The sequence below is a fragment of the Lepisma saccharinum genome, chromosome 4, assembly GCF_977018435.1.
Source record: "Lepisma saccharinum chromosome 4, izLepSacc3.1, whole genome shotgun sequence".
NCBI classification, from domain to species: Eukaryota; Metazoa; Arthropoda; class Insecta; order Zygentoma; family Lepismatidae; genus Lepisma; species Lepisma saccharinum.
Window position 1 is genome coordinate 9819495 of NC_139232.1, and position 25345 is coordinate 9844839.

At 38.6% G+C, this 25345-nt stretch overlaps 1 protein-coding gene across 1 annotated transcript; it reads left to right on the top strand.

The window, feature by feature from the left end:
- Positions 1–20470: 20470 nt before the first annotated feature.
- On the top strand, positions 20471–20899 carry LOC145986848 (protein GVQW3-like). The gene has a single exon (XM_083121321.1). It carries the CDS (start codon positions 20471–20473, stop codon positions 20897–20899), a length of 429 nt encoding a protein of 142 aa, XP_082977447.1.
- The last annotated feature ends 4446 nt before the right edge of the window (positions 20900–25345 follow it).

Sequence of the window (25345 nt, forward strand, 5' to 3'; positions counted from 1 at the left end):
CTAACTTTTTGACGACTGGTGTACAACCGGGGGACGTTGCAACAAAATTATCTTACTGCTCCACATGCAGTTTATCATGTATGAAACATTACATTTGGACCTCCCCGATGGTGCAATGGTATCGTCGTCGCCTTGTAAACAAGGGAACCCGGTTCGATAACCGGTGGAGGCACATAGTGGTTCGGATCCCACTTTAAACTGTAGGTCCAGCCCCGATTAGCCTTACTGTGCATAAAGTGGACTTAAACACCAACTCAATTAATCAAAGCAACATTACATTGACAAGGGTTAAGTGGCAAAACATTCTATAGGCTGAACCTTGCTAACTTAAAAATATATTTATTATTATTACTATTATCCGCTCTAAATTGTAGGTTCGGTCCCGAATAACTTCTTTTCTGTTCCCGTAATACCGGTGCAAACAATCGCGTTCAGAGAGAGTTGACACGCGAGATGACTTTCCAGAAATAATTATAACTTCTTTTCCCTGCGACAAGGGAAATTTATTCGAGTAAGGGAAAATTCCCTCCACCTAGGGATATTCCTTGCATTTGACAACACTGTCAGAGGCCGCCAATGTGAATCCAACGCCCGTAGCGCTCCGGCCATGCGAAGATCAATACCAGAACGCAGCATTGCCAAGCCTGGCACTCGCTTCGTCTGCGTGACACGTGGTAGTCCTCCCAACAACACTCCCCACGATTCTCCTTTACTCCCCCTCACCTGTTCACCTTGGGGGAAGAAAATCCCCCTTTTGTTTTGATATTCACCCCAAGGTTAATCAACCTTATATTCTCGACTGATGGGAAGAGAAGGGAGGTTTGATATAAAAATATAAAAATTACAGCTCGTACCAGGTTGATGGGGAAATATGGGAGAAAGAGCTGGATTGAATAAAAGAATCAGCTGATTCTATTCAGTTCGCTCCGATTGTGGAAAGTTATTTGGCTTTTTTCAATGTCTTTTGGGGGGAGGGAGGGGGCTCCAATGCAATTTTATCAGCATGTGCCAGCAACGCTTTTCCTCTGTTGATATATAATTGCTTTCAAGGCAATGTTCGAAGAGGAAATTCCTGGGTGGGGAAGAGGGGCGCTCCGTTATGGTTGGAGATAGAGGATGCTTGTATTAACCAAACTTGGAGACAGTGTAGTGGGTGGGGGAGTCTTATGCAAATTATCCTAGCTTGAAGGTGAGGTGTATTTACGATAATTTTCTTAACTGGGGGAGCAGCATCTCCCGCGTTCCCCCTCCGATCCAGCACTGTTTCTAGGCAGTATGCTTTCACGTTTCTCCCTATCCACTACTCTCTCCCTCTCGTCTTTCCCTCCCTCCCCCTCTTTCTACCTTCTATTCTATCTCTCCATCTGCTTACATTCTCTCTTTCTCTCTCACGCACACACGCATAACGGCTCTTTCTGTCTCCATTTCCCCATTTTTCCTATCATATCCCTCTCTCCCTTTTCTTCTCTCACATCTCTCTCTTTCTTTTTATCTCATCCATCTCTCTAATCTTATATCACCTCTCTCTCTCTCTCACACACACACACACACACACATATAAACGACCTGGGCGTCATATTTGACGAGAAACTTTCCTTTTCTGAGCACATCTCTACAGTCACAAGGGGTTCAATGCGTATGCTGGGTCTTCTCTATCGTTTCACGGAAATAAACAACTTGACTGCCCTCAGCACCTTTTACAAATCTTTTGTGTCACCTAAAATTGAATACTGTTCTCCGATCTGGTCTATGGCATGCCCCTCAAATTCAGATAGACTAAATTCCGTTCTAAATTTCTTCCTGGCCATTGTTCGACACCGAATTCCGTCCACAAAATACTTGCAAAAGTCCATCCTGCTGAAAATGTTAAATATCCAAACTCCTCAAGAGAGACATAGACTGGCTGACCATATTTTTCTACATAAAATAGTGAATGGCAACATCAGAAGTGACCGCCTTCTTCAGGAAATTCACTTTCGTGTGCCTGCGCGCTCAACAAGAAGCACTCAACTTTTTGCTTCTCAGAAGCCGAGATTGTGCCTCATCCAGCGCTCTCTGTTCCATAGACTGCCCAGTGAGTATAATAATCTAGGAAGCCAAATAGACATTTTTGAAAATCTGGACCTTTTAAGAAGAAAGTTAACTAAAAGTATGTAAGTCTCTTAACCACATGTAATATTTCTATGTTATTATTTTGTTGTATTATGTTATTATTTCTGTCCTTATGTTCTATAAAATCGTTCCAATGTAAAATGGCTAACGCTGTATTTGGAATCTTCTATTAAATAAATAAAATAAATAATATATATATATATATATATATCTTCTACTCTCTCACACTCTTTCTTCTCTCACATCTCTGTCTCTCTCTCTCTCTTTCTCTTCTCCCCTCTCCACCCTTCTCTTGCCATCTCTCTACGACTGAATCTATTACTTTAAGACGATGGAATGAATGCGTTAAAAATTTTGGTTGTGTCGACAAGTATGGCCATTTTGCACCCTTCAAAGCATACGAGGAAAACATCACCTTATCTAAAAACCTTACCTTAACGTTAAAAACGGGGTGTAAAGAATCCCTTGAGAAAGGTTAAATGTGCCAGGCTTTAAAGAGACCTGTCCAAGATAAACACAACACATTAAAAAGATAAGGAGAGACTGAAAACTACCTCAGAAACAGTGTAAGAGATCCGCTTTGGGTGGGACTCAAGACAGAGAATAGAACAACTCAGCTTTTGCTACACAAGACGAAACAGTCCTCATAACTCGAGACGAGGCAACCATTGGAGCTTGAGGTGGGATTGCTTGAGTTTTTGCTTTAAGTTTACTTTACGCCAGAGTTGCTAAAGGTCCAGGAATTTTAAATAAATTCAATTCCGGTCCAGGAGAGAAAATTGGCAAGCGTAAATGTGTTCTGGACCGTATAGAACCTTTTTATCTGTAAAGTATTTCAATTCGGTCCAGGAACCTTTTTACCAGATCAATTTAAATACGGTCCAGGAACATTTTTTCCCTGCTGAATTTAAATACGTTCCAGGAACCTTGTTTTTCTAGCTGAATTTAAATACGGTCCAGGAACCTTTTCCGGCTCAATTTAAATACGGTCCATGAACCTTTTTCCGGTTTAATTTAAATACGGTCCAGGAACCTTTTTCTGGATCAATTTAAATACGGTCCAGGAACCTTTTCCGGCTCAATTTAAATACGGTCCATGAACCTTTTTCCGGTTTAATTTAAATACGGTCCAGGAACCTTTTTCTGGATCAATTTAAATACGGTCCATGAACCTTCTTCCGGTTTAATTTAAATACGGTCCAGGAACCTTTTTCTGGATTAATTTAAATACGGTCCGGGAATTTTTTCCGGATAAATTTAAATTCGGTCCAGGAATCTCTCTTCAATGAAACAAAACGCAACTTGGACCGAATTTAAATTGTGCGAGAAAAAGGTCCCGGTCCTGCAGCGTAACCTAATAGAACCTATTAGGATTTATGGGTTCCTGGACCTTTAAGAACCCTACTTTATGCTCAAGTAGAGTAATTGAGACTGGACCTACAGTTTGAAGTGGGAGCCGAACCACTGTGCGATGTGCCTCCACCGGATATCGAAACCAAGACGCCTTAATCACAAGGCGACGACGTTACCGCTGCACCATCTGGGAGGCTTACAACTTGAGACAAGTCATAGAACGACACGGCAGTTTCAACTCCAGATGAGTTACAACTGACACCCCATTAAGGCGAAGATTGGCAGTGTTGCACCAGTTGTGCATTTATTTCAATATCGTCGGAATGAGCACTGCTACTTAAAGAAACCCGACTATGCAAAATAGTATTTATTTCTCCCCATGTTGAAAGTGGTTTTTAAGCTAGACACGATGTTTGAAATATATGATACTGTAACGTGCAAGTCTTCGCACGTTCATGACTTTCCGCAAACTTGGATTTGAGTGCAGATCACAACAGGAAGCACTCAGGGCGCTGTGGCTCTTATCTTCGTCTGTCTTCAGTCCACATGCACTCTCTACCCTTCAGAGAAGTAAGGTCAGCAACAACAGGAAAACTGTGGTTACTGAGTTGGTTACTTGGAACCGAATTGCGTTCAGCCACCCTACATGAGGACAGCTCTACATGTGAGGACACCACATGCGAACGACCCGATGACACGATTGCAAGGATAGCCATCCTGGGTCGGAGACTGGACAGCGCCTCCGGCCGCACTTCAGCTCTGCTGGTCAACTTCCACACCTCTTGTTTTGTGACTAGGGTTTATATACTTCGGGTGTGGTCGAAATAACTATAGGCAGGGTTATTTCTGTTGCCTCGTTTCGGTCTCAGGAAGTGTAGAAGGTCAGAGATGCGTGGACAGAAGATTGATCGTATCTGGTGTCCTTGCTATCGTTTCATCGTGTCGTTCGCATGTGGTGTCCTCACATGTAGAGCTGTCCTCATGTAGGGTGGCTGAACGCAATTCGGTTCCAAGTAACCAACTCAGTAACCACAGTTTTCCTGTTGTTGCTGACCTTACTTATCTGAAGGGTAGAGAGTGCTTGTGAACTGAAGACAGACGAAGTAAGAGCCACAGCGCCTTGAGTGCTTCCTGTTGTGATCATGAACGTGCGGAAACTTGCACGTTATAATACATAAGAATTATCAGATTTCCATGAATTCCTTATTGAAGAAACGAAACAACTTCAACATAATCAGATGGAAGTTTTCGACTTTTTCCTACGACAAATCAAATGTTCAACGTGTCCTCTTTCCGTTCATATTTTTTTCTACGCCATCGGAAGTTTGTTATTCCAAACAGAACAAGTAAAATGATACTCCCATAAGCGTAATGCCGTGCGGGAGAAGCGGTTAAGGGTTCTCGCATCTGGCTGGATGCAAACTCTTCCTCTTACCCTTAACGAAACGAGAGAGTTCCTCGGCTGCAACCTCCATTCACTCCCGTCAAGACCCTGAGTCGACCTCCATATCGGAGTGATTTAACGCAGTTCTCCAAAACGCCAGGTATTCTTGGTTCGAATCCCGGCCTGGGTATTGGTGTTTTTGTGTCCCTTCATCAATTTCATCATATAATCACTCATCCTCATCATGGCAATCAGCCAAACTTGGAAGAAAAGCTAAGTAAAATAAACCGAATCAATCAATCAAAAACCTTGACGCCCCTGAAGTCCTGGCAGAGACACCATCATTCAAAAACAGCCGAGTGATGTAACAATTTACCCAGCTTACAAACTAGGCATCAATTAAACGAGGAAGAAGCTAATGATGCAAATTCGTAACACTTTGGATACGTAGAACACGCGCACTTCTTAAAGCACCGTCGTGCCTTTCCGAACGTAATTAATAACAGATTTCGCCACCAGAGGACGTGATTAAAGTCTTCCCGTGAACATAGAGAGAGAGAGAGATGTTCACAGGTTTCGGTCGGAACAAGACAGCGTAATTGTCTCGCAAGCTACGAAGGTACGTCGGGGAAGGTGTAATTGAAGAGGCGTTCCCGAGTAATGAAACACGGCGCAACCATCCCCCGGTCCTCAAATATTAAAAAGCCCAGGTTCAACACGGGAGGTTTAGCATCACCATGGCAGCGACGGGAAGCAATTCCACAGGAGCGAGCCTGTGTTGTGATTCGACCTGCGGAGTGGCAGAGTTAACGATCAAAGCCGGATTCCCTGAGGGGGTGGTGTTAAAAAAAATGCACCCCGGAAGTTCTGAGTGTAATGTACACTGCATGTTTGAGCTTTGTACATTTGGTAGGTGCAAGGATTTTTTTCTTTTTTACATGAGAGTACGTTGGCCCTAGGGTGTGAATTCGATGGAATGCGGGTGGGACACCCTTTCTCATAAGGGAAGCTCATATATCATCCCCTTCCGTACGTAATTTCTCCCCTTTGCTCTTTTGGAAACGTGTTTCAAATCTAGCCCTCTCTTTTTTGGACTGGGATGCTGAACAAATGTATCATCATATCTTTACATGTAAATCCTACATTCCTCACGACCCATGAGAACTACTATATAATAGAATCTTGTTGTGCAGAAAGATACAATTATGTCTTCTTGTTAAGGCACTACAACTTTATACATTGAATGTTTTGGTTTTCTCAACAGAAAAGGGGGGAACCCCCGGAAGATGCTCACCTCCACCCGCATACATTCGATGGTACGCGCTCATGTTCTGGTACCTAAAAAGACCAGAACGTCTTTTCCACGGAATATCGGTTCCCCCGTTTTCATTTCCTCGTGATTTTATTTTGAGACATTCTTTTATTTAAAAGAACATGATTTAAATAAAAAGAGAAAGCATTCACTTGATGTCTCTCAGGGTATAGGTAATATCTCTGTTCGTTGGTCAAACAAACTCAAAGTCAACTTTTCACTAAGAGAAAAAGAATTATATTTTACTTCTTAACAAAATAAATACTTATGTGCATAAATCCATTATTGTAACTTCAAAGAAATAACAGCTTCTTACAATTCAGTTTGACCTCTCTTTTTTCAAACTCAAAGCCCGAACTAAAAACAAAACAGTCATAATTCCCATACCAACAGCTCTTACAAGATATGTATATAAAGGTCAGTTACTATCCTGTGACATCATTAGTGATAGGTTTAAATATTGACTAAACACAAAAATCAAGTGAAAGAGATTAAAAACAACAATAAACATTTGTACACTGAGAGAGGTAATTAAAAACAATAATTAAGTATTTGTACAAGAGGAAAAGACGTGTCAATTTGGTTCAAATAATACATATAAATACATTCCTGCAAGTTACAATGTAATCCGCAGGATCTGGTACCGGGGTTATTCGGTAATCCAGAAAAAGCCCGGTTTACAAAGTTTGATAATATCAAACTTGTTTTGTGGTCGTTTTTGTAGGTATGTACGATTAGTAGTGTGTTTCAGTACGTCTATTTGACTGAGATAGTGTTAGGAGTTGAATGGGTAGATGTGACTTTGTGTGGACGTGTTCTCCTGTTGTATTGTTGGTTGGTGAGTTTATGTGTGTAGTTTTGTTTATGTGCAAGTGTGTGAAGGGAGATTGAAGATTATTTGATTAGAATAGAATAGAATGGAATGGTCTATATTAATGCAGGCGTGTAAGATAAGGTAAGGCGTCAAGCTAATGAAGGTAGGGAGAATATGTTAATCAAGTGAGGGGATTTAGAGTTTGGACTTTGGCTTAAGTATGAAGTGTGATAGTAGTTTCAGATATAAGGGGTATGTATGCTGTGTGAGTGTTTTGAGGAAGGGGGAATGGATGTTTCTCAACAATATGTCTCGATTTTGTTTTCTGGAAGCTCTTTGTCGTCCAATTTTTTTACTTTATGTCTTTCAAATCTTTTAATATTTCATCTTGCGATCGTTTCTTTGTTTCACCTAAGGCTCTTTTTCCAAGCCAAGTGGTTGCCATTTATAGAATTATTTTCCTAATCTTTTATCAGTAATTCTGTTTATGTGCCCAAACCATCTTAATATTTGTGATTTTATGACGTTGTTCATGATGTTTTCATTTATTTTTTATTTTGTTGAGCTCTTCGTTGGTTCGTAATCTCTAGGTACCATCAGGTTCTTTTATAGGTTCATTAATTCTTCTTAAGATTTTCCTTTCAAATATTAGGAGTTTGTGTTTTCCGGAGTATTTACACTGCAAAAAGGCCTGGCGAAATCACGACCGTCAGTACTCGCTGCTACCCAAATATCGTATAGTGTTGGAGTAGTTGATTCGCTAAACTGATTGGTGATAAAATCTCATGTCTGTCGTAGGTTCGATCCCCACCACCGGCATAAAGAAATGGTTAACCTTTTGACGAGAAAGAAGGTACTCTCTACAAATGTAGTGTTATAATATGAATTATTATACGTAGTAGAACTTTTGGCAATGGATAATGTCAAATTATCATTGCATGCTAATGAAGAACCATTGTCACTAACATTCAGAGAATTATTATACATCGTTATTGTAATATAGTAACATTTTCGAACACGGTATGATAAACCTTTACCGATAAAAAAAATACAATTAAGATCGGAGCAAGAAATTTCAGAACGCTATTTGTTTATGAAAGGGAAACGTTCTGCGAAACCACACTGCCAGAGGAGCAAGTGGATCGGTTTTGTGTGACCTTCATGTCATGGTATCACTGCTGTCTAAAGGCTTTTCTGCAAAATTAAATGTACTTCAACATTACTTCTTTGTGGACTGCGCAAAAGTTTTCCTTGTTAGTGTTCCTTTATCATATCATCACTCATCATCATCATCATCATCATCATCATCACGATTAGCCAAAGTGGCAGAACAGCGAAGAAAATTATACCAAACCAACCAATCGATCAATTATAAGTTTGTTTTTTAAGCTTACTTAACGCACAGAAAGGCTAATAGGGACTGGACCTACAGTTTAAAGTAGGATGCAAACCACTGTCTGCCTCTACCTGGTATCGAACCCGAGACCCCTTGGTTACAAGGCGACGACGCTACCATTACATTGTGTAATACATTCACTCTCTTGCCTTGTAATCAAGGAGTCCTGGGCTCAGTCCTCGGTTGAGGCACTTGAACAGTGGACCGGATCCCACTTTAAAACTCTGGTTAAACTCGCGATTAGCCTATCTGAGCATAAAATAGACTGAAACAAGCAAGCCGACCTAACAAGACAGAAGATATTGTGTGCAAGATAAATTTCGGAACTGCAACTTATTCTACCTCCAGGCATGTCTGGAATATAACCTTTCAAAGTTAGCTCACGAGATTTGCCCCACTGTCTCAGGTATTGTCTGGCAGACTTCTGTACTTCAAGTTAATCATGCCCGGACGACATTTAGGTCTTGCACGCGGAGTGTCGTGAGATTAGGACGGGAGTAGTTCGTGTGTCGCATATAATTTTCATCTCATGCTCTCCTCTTCTCGGCTCTCAGTCAAGTTTGCACGGAGCTCAGAAGCTCTAACTTGGGCATATTAATGTCGAGGTTACTAAAACTTCCAGCTCAGGTGATATTACTCTCAAGGTGTTGAAGACAGCGAGAACATCTCGACGGAGAGTTGAGCCAGAAATGAGAACACGCAGCATCTTGCTGAAGATTTGCATTGTGGAAATCTTTTTGAGGCAGTTAACCTGGCTCAATTTTCAACAAATAATAATAATTTAGCAATTCACAAATACTATAAGATGCGCATTGGTAACTTGAAAATTACAAAACTGCTCTGTTTTAATACCGATTTTGTCTGTGCCGCTTGTATTTTATTGATAATGGAAAAAACTTGAAAACTATTTTGATTGTTGAATGAATAATTTTTGCAACTTGTACAAGGATAACACCATTAAGCCTTGTTTCCATGATATGAAAAACTCCATATGCTGGCCAAGGCAGACATTTATTTTATTATAAAACATAAACTAAATGTAACGTTTCATTAATCATTTCATTAACATTTGTACTTGGTGCAGAGTCTGAAGAAGACCTTGCTAGAAGATTGAAACGTTACGTTTAGTTTATGTTTTATAATAAAATAAATTTCTGCCTTGGTCAGCATATTAAGTTTTTTCTTGTACAAGGAGTATGAAGTGATATGCTAACAAAAGTACTTTCTTAAACGTTTATTGTACAGTCAATGGCAAATATAATGGTAGGCAAATTGTTCACCGCTATTTTCATTACTTTTTAATTCTACATCCTGTGTTTTTTTAAGGAATGAAACTATTTTGGTTCGAAGCAGACATTGTTCTCTGCTTATTGACGTCTTTATTTCAATTCATTGTCATCACATTGTGTAATTCACACCGAGTGAAAATGGTGGTGGACAATTCGCATACTGTTTCTTTTGCCGTTGGATGTACAATTCAGTAAATATTTCAGGAAGCAAAAATAACAATAATACTCCGTTTTCATTTTCACGTGCTACTGACGAACACAATAAAAATTTGAGAGTACTAAGAGTACTAAGTATCCAAGCCAGAGTGGATTGATTTAAATCAGGTGATTTGTTTGAAAACAATCACTGATTTAAACCACTCTAAATAAATAATTTATAGAATAGTGTACATAAGGATTTTGTAGATATCAGAATCACATTTGGTGAAAGAACATTAATCTCGTACTCATTTAATGGTGATTATTAGACTCTAAGAAAGGAAACAAAACATTATGTGCTGATGGTGTGAAGCTCATACGAAAAGAAATGAATGTGAACACAGGATTTATCTTGATTTAAAATTCAATAATTTTATGGTCAAATATAGCAAACATTTTGTGTAATCATGTTAAACCATAAATAGCATCAATATAATTAAACTGTAAACATTATGGCAGCTGATATTTTTCGAACTATTATTAAAAAATCTCCAAAATTCAGGTACAAAGCCTACAAAATCATTTAAATTAATACTTTAAGTTACAATTATACAGTACATCCAGAATGTTTTAGTTTCACTGGAAGAAAAGTTACTGAAATTATTATTAGTTTCATTAACAAACTTAATAAACATTTCCATAGTAGTTAGAGTATCAGAAACAGAAAAATGTATCAAACTGTTCAAATATTTTACAGGACCATTTACTAGAAAAAGCCTTTCTATAAAAAACATATCTATGTGCATGGTGCCAATAATCGTGCAAGCAATTATAAGCATGTTTTTTCAAAAAAATAAAAATCGATTTAAATCACAAAAATCCGATTTAAACAAAAATCAACAAAAATGATATTTTAAATAAAAATCATAATTTTTATCCACCCTGATCCTTCCGTCCGTCCATCAATGTCAACTGGGCCTCCCCAGTGGCCTAGCGGTAGCGTCGTCGCCTTGTAATCAAGGGATCCCGGGTTCGATACCCAGTGGAGGCACATACTGGTTCGGATGCTACTTTAAACTGTAGGTCCAGTCCCGATTAGCCTTACTGTGCATAAAGTGGACTTAAAAAACCAAATAAATCAATCTCCCATGTCAAATTTAGGTATCTCAATAACAACCAGAGCCATACTAAATCCAAAATTGGATGGACTAATACACCTATCAAGGCCTCAGTGTTTGTAAGTGACTTTTGTGGAACTGTAATTGTAACTATCTGCATTTAAAAGTAAGTAACTGTACATTTTTAGCAATACAGTAACGTAATCAACTGTTACTTTACGACACTTGAATTGTTAACTTGGAAATTTGTAACGTGGGGAAAGAGCTAAATTTGGCAACTCTGTTTTCAACTATGTGTCATCTCTGGATGCTAAGGTAAATAGATTTTCGTGCAAGGAAATTTAGTGCAATTCTAATTCAGCGCAATGACTTCAGTTAAATATGTTGCAAATGTAAGTTTAATGCGACATCATTTTTAGGAAGCAAGAAATATTTTGAAAAAAAAAAAATACTCCCTCTCTCCCCTTGGTATCTCGCCTTGTATTTTCAAATCCGGAATGCAGGTCCATGGTTCGACGAGCTCCGCAATCCCTACTCTACACCTACATCTCAGTTATTTTAAATTATTTTATTGCATTCTCTCCCGACCCTCAAACATCAATCGGCGAAACGACACATGCTCCCCTTAGATTTCATCGCCTCAGTCAAACATGAGAAAGTTTCCAGAATCTCCCCCGCAAATGGAAAGTTCCCGACGATTGAGTGCATGTCGTGACTGTACCCTACACACCTGGGAGTCTCTCACTGTTTTTCAAAGTTCTTGCGAGCGGAGTGGTCAAAAGGAAACGCAAAATGAGGGATGTGGAAGGGAGCGAGGAGGGAGACTTGTTTGACTATTATAAATTGTTCTTGTAAACAGTTCATAGATCAATCATCTCTTTTCTACTGAAGAAATCCCCTGTGTCTTACGGTTCTCTTTCTTGCTTTTCAAAACTTTTCCTTCTCTTTCACTGTACTGTTCGATGTTTGCTCAACGTTGTTTCACTGCTTGCTGCAATCTTAGCCTGTGTCCGAAAGACCAAGGAAGCAGACTCGAAGTATGGTCTTGTCGGAAGTGACGTCACATAGTGCAATTCAAAAACGCCAATTAAGAGAGGAATCTAGCAGGGTTCTTAAAGGTTCAGGAACCCATAAATTCTAATAGGTTCTTTTGGGTTCTGCTGCAGGACCGGAACTTTTTTCTCGCACAATTTAAATTCGGTCCAAGTTAGGTATTGTTTCATTGAAAAAATTTTCCTGGACCGAATTTAAATTTATCCGGAAAAAAAGGTTCCTGGACCGTATTTAAATTAAGCCGGAAAAAGGTTCCTGGACCGTATTTAAATTCAGCCGGAAAAAATGTTCTAGGACCGAATTGAAATACTTTACAGGGTCTTTACGGTCCAAAACCCATTCACGCTTACTGATTTTCTCTCCTGGACCGGAATTGAATTTATTTAAAATTCATGGACCCTTAACAACCCTGGAATCTAGCCCGCAGCAAGCAGTAAACTACAATCATACTTGTTTAATAAACTCGTTCGCTTGTTTACTTGTTTGCAATCACGAAAGTAGACCAGTTGTTCGTTGTAGTTCTTCTAATGTGTGGAAATGTAAGTAAAAGAACTGTTTAAAAACCTATGTGATTTCTATGGTTAGAAATAAGTGTTTATAACGCGGAAAAACAATGTGTCCTTAGCTTTATCTACTGATAAGGCGCTGCAGTCGAAGTGCAATTCGAAAAACTTTCATTTCCAGTCCACGACTTCAAGGCCTCACTGCAAGACCATACTAGGAGGATGTTCGCTTCAAGTACGGTCTTCCACCTTTCGGACATGCACTATTCCTAATCGTAATGATGTGATTATCAGATGGGATCCATGAAGGGAACGCACGTGCCAAGGCCAGAACTCAAACCCAGAACCTTTGGTAGCGAGGTCGTGAACTACCACCACCAAATCAACATATTCCTTTGTGTAAAATTTGGAACGGATGCAGGAGGGTGGGCTCCGTGCTCCTTGAACAACCCCAAAATTGCCTCAATATCCCCCTAATTATTTTCACAATTTCACAAGGTCTAATTTATGGTCATTTTGGCTCTATATTTACCATTACACACCCTAAATGCGAACTTGCACCACCCTGATGGAAAATTCTGGATGAACCCCTGGTGGTCTCTGAACAGGATGTTTTCCATGGGCGTTCGTTCAGCTTATAGACATACATATATTATATATATATTTATACTATATATGCATGCTATATTACCTATACTTTCACATATGAAAAGATTCATCCCGTTTATTGCTCCAATTTGTGTAGGTTTACAAAGAATAATGGAAATTCATCTACCAATCAATACAAAACAATATATTAGAAGAAGAAAGAATGAAGGAAATAGGAAGAAAGAAACAAGATTGTATGATTGATTTAGTTTATTTTACTTCGCTATTCTGCCACTTTTGATTAATCACAATAATGAGGATGAGTGATGAAGGGACACGCACAAAGAACAGCCATTGCAAGGCCGGGAATCAAACCCGGGACCCCTGTCGTCGTAGCGCTCTGTGAAATCTCCCCACCACCATAGACACAGCCGTCTGAACAAGGGGGCTGAGGTGGTTATGGCTGTGATTTTTTAGAATCTGTAATGTTTTATGTGTTAAAATATGAAAAATATAGCCACTAGAAACTAAAGATACCATATTGCCTCCATTTCATCATAAGTAATTATTAGGCACATACATTTAAATTAAAAGTACACAGAAACTCGCCAACTCAACTTTTTTATGCTGCACCCCATATAAAGCATCTCACATAAAAGTGGTGAAATAATATAATAAAAAATAATATAAATAATAATAATGGTAAATGTACTTGGGAGAGCCAATTTTGCTCGTAATTGCCAAATTTGCGCTCTTAATTGTGCACTTTCCTCCTGTACAGAATTGATTGGAAATTCCTCGATTCTTCAAAAGATGCAAATCGTACATCAACTGCTTCTCGTTTTCCTTCGCTCCTGTCTGTCATTCCGGGTAGATTAACTAACATCAGGTGAATTCATTGAAGGCAAAGTGACAATTGTGTATTTATTTATTTATTTTTAATTGGGAGTCCTAACAATTCTTCATGTCCTCATGTTGCAGGTTTCTTCCATAATATTGTTCACAAAAATTTCCCGACGAATCGGACTGTTTTCAGGTTTAAACGGGTCCATTAAGTTTACCTTGCGCATCCGACGAAGCACAAACAATAGAATATTTTGTTATTTGTGAAAAATAATATTCTTACTGTTTCTCTCATTATTTCTATACATGGTGATACCATACTGCATTTCAAATACAGGAACAGCAACACCCACTATCATACTAGTCAGAAATAAAAGAGAAAGGTCTTACAAAAATATAAACAACAAAAGGGAACCTTTCGAAACAGTAAACATGTTTATTTCCATCTGGTTCTTGTCCGTGATTTGACTCACACCCAGCCCAGTCGCGAAATAGGCCTGTTCAACCGCAGTGTCTTCCCAGCCTTGGGAAGAACCGTGAGGCCGGCCTCATCTTGTATATTACAGGCATGCCAGCCCCTGAAATTAGACTTCCCGTTTACTTACGTAGGATGTTATCCCTAGAAAGTTAACGTGAAAATCAGGAACGTTAAACCTAAGGCATAGTCATTTTGAAGACCTTACTCTTTTGATTTGGTCAGGTTAAAGTTACAGTGGTGTAAGTCAATTTCTTAAAAAAAGAAAAAGCAGTCTGACTCACAGCACTTTCCTGATCAACACAACAGCTGTTTCCTTTATCACAAGACCTTAAACTGTCATCTGTTGACAGTTGAATGAATCTCTTATTTACTTCACGTTTCCTGTGAACAGATTGACTTATATAGATCTGGTTTCTGTGTCTAAGTCTATTTTTTTTAAAGTGACCTACACCACTGTAACCTTAACCCGTCCATTTAAAGGAAGAGTTTTATTGGCAATTAAAATTGGTTAATAACATAGTTTGTGTCTGATAGTATTAATAACAGAGAAGAAAGTGCTGACATGATTTAACTTTCATAGTTACATTTAAAACAGCAATTTGTTTGGTATTCTCCACATAGTCATTTGGTGCTCATAAGTTCCAAGTTATAAAAGTTTTCAGGAGACACGAAAAACTGAATAAAAGAATGAAACGTCGAAAAAGCAAGGGGTATTCACGTGCAATAGCTAGAAGCAACAGTAACATACATATTGAAGTGTGCGGTCTCGATAGCAACTGCTGCACGCCGCCGAGAGGCCGAACACTGAACTATAGCCACTGGAAGAACCAGACTGCTCCAGGAACTGTCTGCGATGCACAAACACGCCAGACAACTCCTTTTCCATTCCTACTACTCAACAAATCTGTGGAGCTGTCTGATTCTTGCACCAGCAGATAGAGCATTTTTTTCATGATTGATTACAGAAAAAAAAAAACAAGTTTGACCAAAAAGTGGAGCTGTCTGGTTCTTGCACCGGAGTCTTCAATTATTGTAAGACCTCAAATTTGAGTTTTCATGTATTAAACGCCATTTAATGAAATTGTAAGTAATACAATTATCTGTTGTAGAGAAATATATATATTAGGGTAAGCCCATCCTCTTAAGGCGCTTCGACACTTCCCACCACAGAGGCCGGCAAAAAGAAACAACATTGAAAATTTCATAAAGTATATCAGAGTCAGACATTATTTAGTGCGAAATGAATAATTCAAACAAGCAAAGTGATACTAGTAGAGGTGTATATATATTTATACATGTTGTATCATAAGTAATAGCGAAAACTGAGACAGTTGAAAGTACACGATAATAGAAGCAAAAAAAGTCTCAGTAAACATGGGTGCGCAAACGAGCCGTTGTCGAGATAATCGCGAATGTGTGGTTGCAAGCTGCCACTGACTTAATTGTTTGTAAACGTCGTCCTAGTTGGTAACATGCGCAGTAAGAAAAGTCATTGGAGATTTCACTGCTTTTATTGGACATTATACTTACTTTAACAAACGTTAGTATGTTACATGTTCCAATTACTGTATACTCGTACCTGTTAAAGGAGGTGTTCAAAGTGTCATCCTTCCATCTGGATGCAATACCGTACGCGATTCACATTGAGTTTCGAATTCTTTCGAACACACCTGGATCATTTCCGAATTGGTCACAAGCATGTACAATTCTCTGTACTGATTGTATCCATCCTGTTTGATTACAACGCCATCTCTTGGAAATGTTTTGTTTTGTAAACATATACAAACCTCGGAACGCGCAAGGAGTAAAGCACTAACCACATATTCGCACACATTATTAGCATTTTTACCAACTAGGACGACGTTTACAAACAATGAAGTCAGTGGCGGCTTGTAATCACACATTCGCAATTATCTTGAAACCGGCTCGTTTGCAGACCCATGTTTACTGAGACTTTTTTGCTTCTATTATCGTGTACTTTCAACTGTGTCAGTTTGCGCCATTACTTATGATACACCCTGTATAATATATTACATGCATATATCTCAAGCATATTTTGTGCTGAGGACCTGAACTGTTTTAATGACGAATTCCAAGTCGCCACCGTTTCTATTTCATAGAGTTTAATATACAATCTTGTGCTATGGAACTTGGATAAGAAGCAACCTGGAGCTTACTTCCTCCCCTGGTGATAAGACTGATTCCCATCCCCCCCTCTCCAATCCCAGCCTCGTATGAAATATGAGCACTCGAATGCCTAGACCAGCTCGTGGTTGTCCGCTGATTGTCGCGTGGGTCTATCGAACAGCGTGATTCTGCAGTTCGGGCCCTCTGCATCATCAGCAGTGGCGCTCATCTCTATTCAGGCGAGATGTCGGGGCTGGAAACAATAGACTTTCCTGCTAAGAGGCGACTTCGACCCGGGGATCTTGTGTCGTCGACGCGGCAGAAATGAATAATGGATGGGCCCCAAATGGGATCGACGCCCCCGCCGATGAGAGCGCCGTTACGCCTTTGCAGTTTCGAAAATTCGTTTGCTCAAGGTTCTTTCGACGAGTGCCTTTACCAAGATAATCTACTTGCCAACCTTCGCTGGATTAGTGGTTAGAGTCGTGGAACGGAGCGTCCTTGGCTCGAACCCTGGATAAGGAGGATGGATTACCGACTTGCCTTGCGAATTTTATTATCGCCATTAATTCATTTCCACTGTAGTGGGAGATATACGAGGGCTGGTTAAAAACTATGATTTGTGAGTGTTCCTTGATCAATTTCAACTCCTTCATCGTTGCGATAAGTAAAAGTCGCAGCAAAGCGATCCAAACTACACCCAAATTACAAAATAGCAGTTCACTGCACTTTTTGACTATGTTTGCACTCATTTTGGTTACAAAGTGCAACACTGATTCATCTGCTTCGTTAATTTCAGGTAGTGTTACTTGGTGTCTGACTGTTTGTACTACATTCTGTGGAGCGGTGTACAGTGTGATCACGTGCTACACGCTAACCAATCAAATTAACATTGCATGCAGCAGACAGGCATTTGTTCAAATTTCTGAATTTGAACTCTGCTTTTGTTGCAGACAAGACACCCAAATGACAACCTCCCTTTCACGTAGTACACCCTGGACTGCATTTTGCAGACTAACGAGGCTCTGCCGTCTGGACCCATGGCCAGTATAATCCTCTATGAGACTTGTGTGCTGTCCATACGTGTTTGTAATTGTCCCTTCATCTGTTTCATCTTATCACCATTCATTCTCATCTTCGCAATTAGCCAAATTGGCAGAAGTTCGAAGTAAAGTAAGACAAATTATTCATTCATTCATTCATAGTTGCCAACTTTAGTGAGAAGTCGCTGGATCTGGGGAATCTGCAATTTCTGTTTGAGACGAAATTGGTGTGATATAAAAAGGACGAGCAGTTTCTGTACTTACTTTAGGCGTTCTTTAGAGATTAATCTATGGAATTTATGTATTTCTTGACTCATATCATCTGCGTATAGATTCATCTACGGGCAGGAGGGGCTCAAGATAGCTACATATTTACGGTTTTAAATAAGAAAAATAATAGCCTAATTTTCTAAATACTTGAAACATTACTGTTCAAGAATACGTTTATTGCAGGTATGAATGTATTTAATAACTACATAATGATTAGGGATAGGATTTTGTGGTGCAAAATTATGGTCGGAAGAGGGAGAAAAATGTTTTCAAAAAGGTGCAATAAGAAAGGTGCTGATAAAATGCTCAAGTCTCTCTTTTCTGCGCCTTCTGTATATAATGCGCGCGGACCGCAGAGAGAACTGTGGTTCTGACGAATAGGTTCCGTTGAAGTTTGTGTTTTCTCTCGCTGGTTTTGATGCATTATCTTGGGAACTATTTGGGCTGCGATGATCGTATCGTTCCCTTAGGTACACCAGGATCTTAACCTGGGACGTTTAGTTGTCCTTTGAGTTGCGATAGAACTTTCCATCATTCATACGCGTTTGGCAATTAATCCTCATGCGAGAGGTTATACCTGGAAGGGGTAGAATGGCAAATGAACACAGAAATGGACTTTAAGTCTTCCTAAGATTGTTTCGGCGTGATGTTAGGAAAATGGTTGTTTCAACTAGAAGCTGAAGTTCTCAGGAGACTCGTAGAATGGTAGAAGAACGTAGACTTGTTCTTAGTAGCGTCGAAGTATAGGTGTCAATCCTTCAACAGGTCTACAGACTGATGTGCGAAGAATGACCACTGTCTCTCTCTCTCTCTCGTAGTGTCTTTGCTGCTCTCCCTGTCTATCAGAATACCTACTGTTTTATCCTCCAAGGATTACTGTGGTAAATACCAGGTCAGTGCACTTTTCTATTTCCTCGAAGTTGTTTGTTACCTGGTGTCCTACTAAGATTGATGCAACACCTTTACTCAGCAATACTTGGAGTTCTTAGCGACCGCTGCTGGCTGTGATTCTGATAGACAAGAATCGAGAGTAATTACCTTTTGTGTTCTTAAAAAAGTATATGATATTGTATAGAAATTATACGATATCATACCATTTTATAGCTGTCGTTCTGCTCTACAAAATGAGACTACAGGATTTTATGCAGCTGCTCAAGAAGAGTGAAAATCATTTATTTTTCTGTCCAATTTATTTGAGCCAAACATGAAAGAAAAGGAAGGAAAAAGGTGCAGAAGCATGAAAGAGGGGGTAAAAAAGAAGATAAATATGCTAATCTGACGAGAAGGTGCAACAAAGTGTGTTCATTTTACTTGATTTATTGTCCTATAATAGATATCTCAAACGATCGACAGCTTATTCAAGATCTAATATCATTCTGTTGAAAGATTTTTCTCACTAGCAATAATTCCTAATTTTCAGTTATTATTAGTAGTGCTGGTATTACTGCAGTGCAATAAGTTTACCTGGAGAAAAATGTCAGTGTCTTTTTGCACGACGGTATAAAACAGCGGTTTTTTCTTGTTTCTTGCGTAGCTGAAAATAAATGTATGTAATGCAAATGAGCGTCGGGACGGGCTGAGGTTCGAACCGATCCGTTGACCAGCTCCTAGAAGTTGACATCGTTCATTTCAAGTTACAAAAAACAGAAAGTATATTATCTTTATTGTAAAGAATAATAACAGAAATAAATTCCAGTTAGATATTATTTCAACCATGGCCCTTGCGAGAATGTTTTGCTGGAGCTCGGAAAATTATAGAACTTGAATAGTAGAAATAATAACAATAATAAAAATTCATAAAAATAAAATTGTTATTTTACAATGATAAATATGAATATCTAGTACAAAGTTATCTTATATATTTTTTGTTCACATTTCACTCAGTGTCCTGAAATTCACAGTTATTGTAATTGTTATTAATTTTTGCATACATCATTCGTGAAAAAGCTGTAGCGGTAGTAGAAGATTTTACTCATAAGGTTTATGTTGTGACCTCTCCCATAAAACTAAATTTTTATGGAATATTGAAAACTGTAGAACCATTTATTTCTTCGATTGCATAGTATTTTTTTTATCTAACACCCTTTCTACTGTCGCTATATTCTGTTCAAATACTAACTAAATGATCTTCATTTCTCCTATTAACAATAAAAATAACAGGCTTTCTTCTTTTTTGTAACTTGAAATGAAAGATGCCAATTTCCAAAGGGCAGGGCGTCCGACTCCCCTCCTTTCGACGCCCATGATTCCAACAGAAAAATCAAAGTAAAAAATGTGCGAGATCGAAAAAGTTATGTAAAATGCAGGAACCATATTTTTATTATTTAATCCAAAGAATAGGTGGTTCAAGTTTTCAAAATTATAAAAATTAAATTAAATGTATAAAAAAAAAAAGTTGCGCTCCATTCGCTCATCTGGTGGACCGAATAGAACAGCATGCCCAAGGAAGGATGTAATACGTGGTGCACACCAAAAGTACGTGCCGTTTTGTTCTGAAGTCAACATTTCTTCTCTTTTCAGGGAAATAACTATGGCATCGGAGACTTCCATCCTTCGTCTTCAAGCAGTGTCAGTTTTGTGTGCTAGGTGGCAGTAGTTGAGTGACAGTGCCTGAAGGAGTAAGACGTGTTTCTGATACTGCCTGGGGAAATGGAATTTCCACTTGAAGAGCAACAGGTAATTGTGAAATTCCTTACCGCAGCTGGACGTTGTGCAGCCGATATTCATCGCCAACTGGAGGCCGTGTGTGGTGATAGTGCTCTTGCAGAAAACACTGTTAGGAAGTGGGTGCGTGAGTTCAAAGATGGACGAACGAGTGTGAAAGACGAGCAGAGGTCTGGACGTCCGAAAACAGCATCAACTGATGCTAACATTGACCGTGTTGAACATTTTATCATGAAAGATAGGCGTGTCACCATGCAGGAGATTTGTGATACCCTGGGGCTAACAATGGGAACCGTAGAACGAATAATCACCAAAGATTTGTGCCTAAAGAAAGTTTCCTCTCGCTGGGTTGCACGATTGCTTAGTGACGACCAAAAAGAGATGCTCGCGTTCGATCCAGTGTTGCAAATTTGACACGATTCAGAAGGGAGGGTCAAAGTTTTTTGGACAGTATTGTGACAATGGATGAAACACAAATTCCATTATTCAATCCAGAAACAAAAAGACAGTCGATGCAGTGGAAACACATGGATTCACCACCCCCGAAAAAAATTCGTCAGGTTGCATCAAATGACAAAGTGCTATACGCAATCTTCTGGGATTCCCAGGGAATGATATTGTCTCATCCAGTTCCCAAAGGTCATACAATTACGGGAGAGTATTTTCGTAAACTTTTGGCTACAGAATTTTTGCCGAAATTGACTATGAAACGACCACAAATGGCTAATGGCAATTTCATTCTCCACATGTGCAATGCACCGCCACATCGTGCTAATGTTGTGACCTCATTCTTGGCTGACCACGGTATTGAACTTCTGACACATCCACCATACTCACCAGATTTAGCCCCGAGTGACTTCTGGTTGTTCCCAAACCTCAAGAATTCTCTTCGTGGACGCCATTTTGCCAATAGATCATCCCTGGGAAGTGCTGTTTTCCAGTATCTAAAACATACCTCCAAATATGACTATGCCACATGCTACACAAAATGGACTGAGCGATGGCAACTATGTATCAATAAAGAGGGAGAGTTTGTTGAAAAATAAACACAGGTTATTTCATTGTATTTCATTTTTCTTGAAAATTAGAACGAAACGGCACGTACTTTTGGTGTACACCTCGTAAAATTATTATAGAAATATAAACTTTCTTTAAAAATGTTTTAACTTTTATCAGAGCCTGAACCCCCTCCTCCGTACAAAATTTCTGGCTACGCCCATGGTAATGCACTACAATGCAATTAAACAGAACAATATGTTTAGTAACTTGCACTTTTACATAGCTTTCCCAGACCAATTTCATTGTTCTTGTAACTTATCATTCATCTGGCCTCGCCATGTAAATCGCATACAAACAAGTCGTCTGTTTTTTCCATTCGTGAGTACACTGAGAAATATCTTATTGGGGCATCTTGTACTGCACAAGGCTATGACTGCTGTACGTCGACATGCAGAGGGCTGTTTGGGGGAGAGTGGTGCCCACCTGAGTGACATTATTTTCAAGACATAGGCACATTAAATGCTTTTGTATGTACTTTTCAATTATGTAAGTGTTTTCATTGTTATTGTGAAGTGTAATATATATTTTGCAAAATTAAGTCCTCTCAATATTTCTGCCACACCCTGTATTTCCAAGTTCAAACTTAACGTCCAGCTAAGCTACCTACAAGTTTCTTGTGAACACTTTATGTAAAATATCAGCAGTATGGCATGAAAATATAAGTGGAAAATAACCTGCTGTTGCATCGGTGAGGTTTATCATTTGCAGAATGGCGTCCTTCTTTAATCCACAAGGCAGGGAAATCTTTGATAACTCGAATATGCTTTCAATTCAATTTTCTTTGTGGGGGATATAAATATCCCTGGCAGGGATGAATATAATTTTATTTTGCCTGGGATGAATTTGTTTGTTGAGAGAAATCCCCGGCACCTGCCTATTTAATTCGCACACTGTCCCTTAGTTTAAATTGCTACATTCTTTTTACAATTTATGTATTATGTAATGCAGCACTAATTTCAAAATTTCCCCCCTTGGAGGAATAGTTGCAACCTGCAGCATAGCAATGTGTTATAGAAGCACAATTCAATATAGCCTTTTTCTTCATTTACACTTAAATTATTTTTTTTTGATCTAAAGTTTTACTTCGCTGAGTACTTCCTTATGCGTGTCTATTAATTGACAATGGACCTGAAATTCTTGAATGATGAAAACTACTTCCATTTTTTAAAATCAATTTTCTATGTTTTTATACATCTGCTTTATCTTTTCTACACATTCGTGCCATAGTTTTACTTTCACTAAATCGAAACTTATTCTTCAACAATTTATTAATATTCTTTTACTTTGGGCTGCCATCTGTGTTTCTTTTCAGAAACAAATCTTTTTGCATCAATTATTATTGTTCCAATATGAAATATCTGGTTTCTAATAATGGCTTAGGAAACCAAATAGTTACGACACTTTTATCAAAATTAAGGCTTAGGCGCTACGCAAAGAGGACACCCCGGTTTGGCCCCCTCGAGACTTAAGGACTGGGCGACAAGTCACCCGCAGGATTTTTTCTCATGGGGGTGATAATAGTGTTGTGAATGTTGGTAATGATTTTGGTACGGCATTTAAAGATTTTGCACCTTTTATGCAAAATATGTAAAAACAAGCATCATGAAATAATTGGACAGAGAGTCACTTTACTTTTGAATATTTTTCTTTTTCGAGGAATACGTCATTTTTGGCAATTTTTAAGTCATATTAAACTTTTCAAATAGTTTTATTTGTTTTGTAGTTTCAAATAGTTTTATTTATTAATAACTCGTATTTCTGCGTGTTAATGCTTGTCTAGACATAGGGAAACAACTTTTTCCAGGAAACAAAGTAGTGAAACTTTTTCTCTTGCTGATTGTGAATTAAATCCGGGAGACATTGCTTTATTTGAACACTGGAAGTATAGAGGAGTTCCTCGTCTCTGCTAGCAAACAATAGAACAATAGGCAATCATTTTTGTTTGAAAATGTCACTTATGCTTAACTTACAGCATGTAAGTCACAGGCAACAATATTATTGGTAACAAAATATCGCTACAATTTCATAATTTGGATTACATTAACATTTTCAAGAAATCTCAGGAGGGCAAGTGTCCCTCCTCCCCCTCTGGGAGCCCTTGCTGACATTTCTTTATGAAAGAAGATGGTCGAAATTCACAAAAATTTAATGAACTATCGATTAGGAATATCTATCAACATTGGGTATTAAATTTAAAGCGAAGTAAACGGAAAATCTTGAAATATGAATTTTGGAGTTAGACACACCTTCGGTTTAGCAAACTTTTACAAAATTTTATGCGGCGATTTAGAGATTTCTGCGTCGTAGTTGTTGGCAACACTGGGAACATTGCAGTAAATGTCCTTGACATAATCTCTGTGGAAAAAGTAGGATCGTTATGTATCTTCTATTGAAAATTGAATATATTTCCTGAATAAAAGATGCTGTGCGTAGCAGAATCGTATGGCCTAACTAATTTTCGGACTAACCCCCCTCTTCCCCTCTCTCACCTATTTAGTCGCTCCTCCCAACCCCACTTATTACATTTGAAAGCTGCACTCTTGCAAGCTAAGAAGGCTCTGGCATTATCCTTATGTGTACTGAGAGTTCCTCAAGAATGTTGTCCTTCATCACTGGTATGGAGATTTTAATTGTCGAGCACTTCTTTGTAATCTTGATAACGATTTCATTTAAAAAAAAGTGAGTTTCAACCAATACGTTTTTCGTTGAGCACTGGTCTTTATTTTGTGGTCAAACAGACTTATCACAGTATTACAAACCTAAACTCTGATTCACTCATTAAAATTTGATATGAACGAAACGATTAGGTCTTATATACCGGGTGGTCCATTTATAATGATAGTATGGAATATCGCATGCAGCATGCATCCAATCAAAAAATTGCACAGAATAAAAGTTTGATACTATTGAGGGGGTAAGTCAATGCCGCAAAAATTTCGTCGCCACCACCCACCCCTTAGGGGGGGAGGGGGTAAATTTGAAATTGAAAATGGAACACCCCCATTTGTTTTACATATTTGCATTCCGTGTTGAAAAAGAAGAATTTTTTGTTTGAAAAATTTTGTAAAAAAATTGCAAACTTCGAACATTTATAACCATTTGGTAGTTTCAGATTCATTTTGTTCCCTTTATGTAATAACGGTTTTGGTTTCCGTTGAGAACATTGCATAAACGAATTTTATTCAAAAAATGTGTGCAAAGAATTCGGCAAAAGAAAATTGTTTGCAATTTATGTTTTTGTGTAACAATAAATAATATTAATTTGTTCCAACTCTTTGGTTTCAAGGAACAATTTCATATGAACAACAAAATTAAGTATGTTACTACAAATTAGTTATCATTTGAGGTACACAAACAAATGTTTAAAGCAGCAAATGTTCAAAATGATGACCGTTCTCTTCAATGCATTTCAAAACACGGTGTCTGAAGCTCCACACTGTTCGTCCCAAAATGTCAGGAGTGACAGAGGCACAAGAATCAATAATTCGTTGCCTCATGTTTTCTGGCGTTGTTGGAACTTCGTGGTAGAACTTTTCTTTAAGTAGTCCCCAATGGCAGAAATCAGGCGACGTGAGATCGGGTGAACGAGCTGGCCAAGAAACGGGTCCTCCACGTTCTATCCATCGACCAGGAAACTTTGTGTCCAATATGGCTCGAGCCTGAATGGAGTAGTGAGTAGTGTTGTTCATATGAAATTGCTTCTTAGAAACCAGAGATTTGGAACAAATTAATATTATTTATTGTTACACAAAAACATAAATTGCAAACAATTTTCTTTTGCAAAATTCTTTGCAAACATTT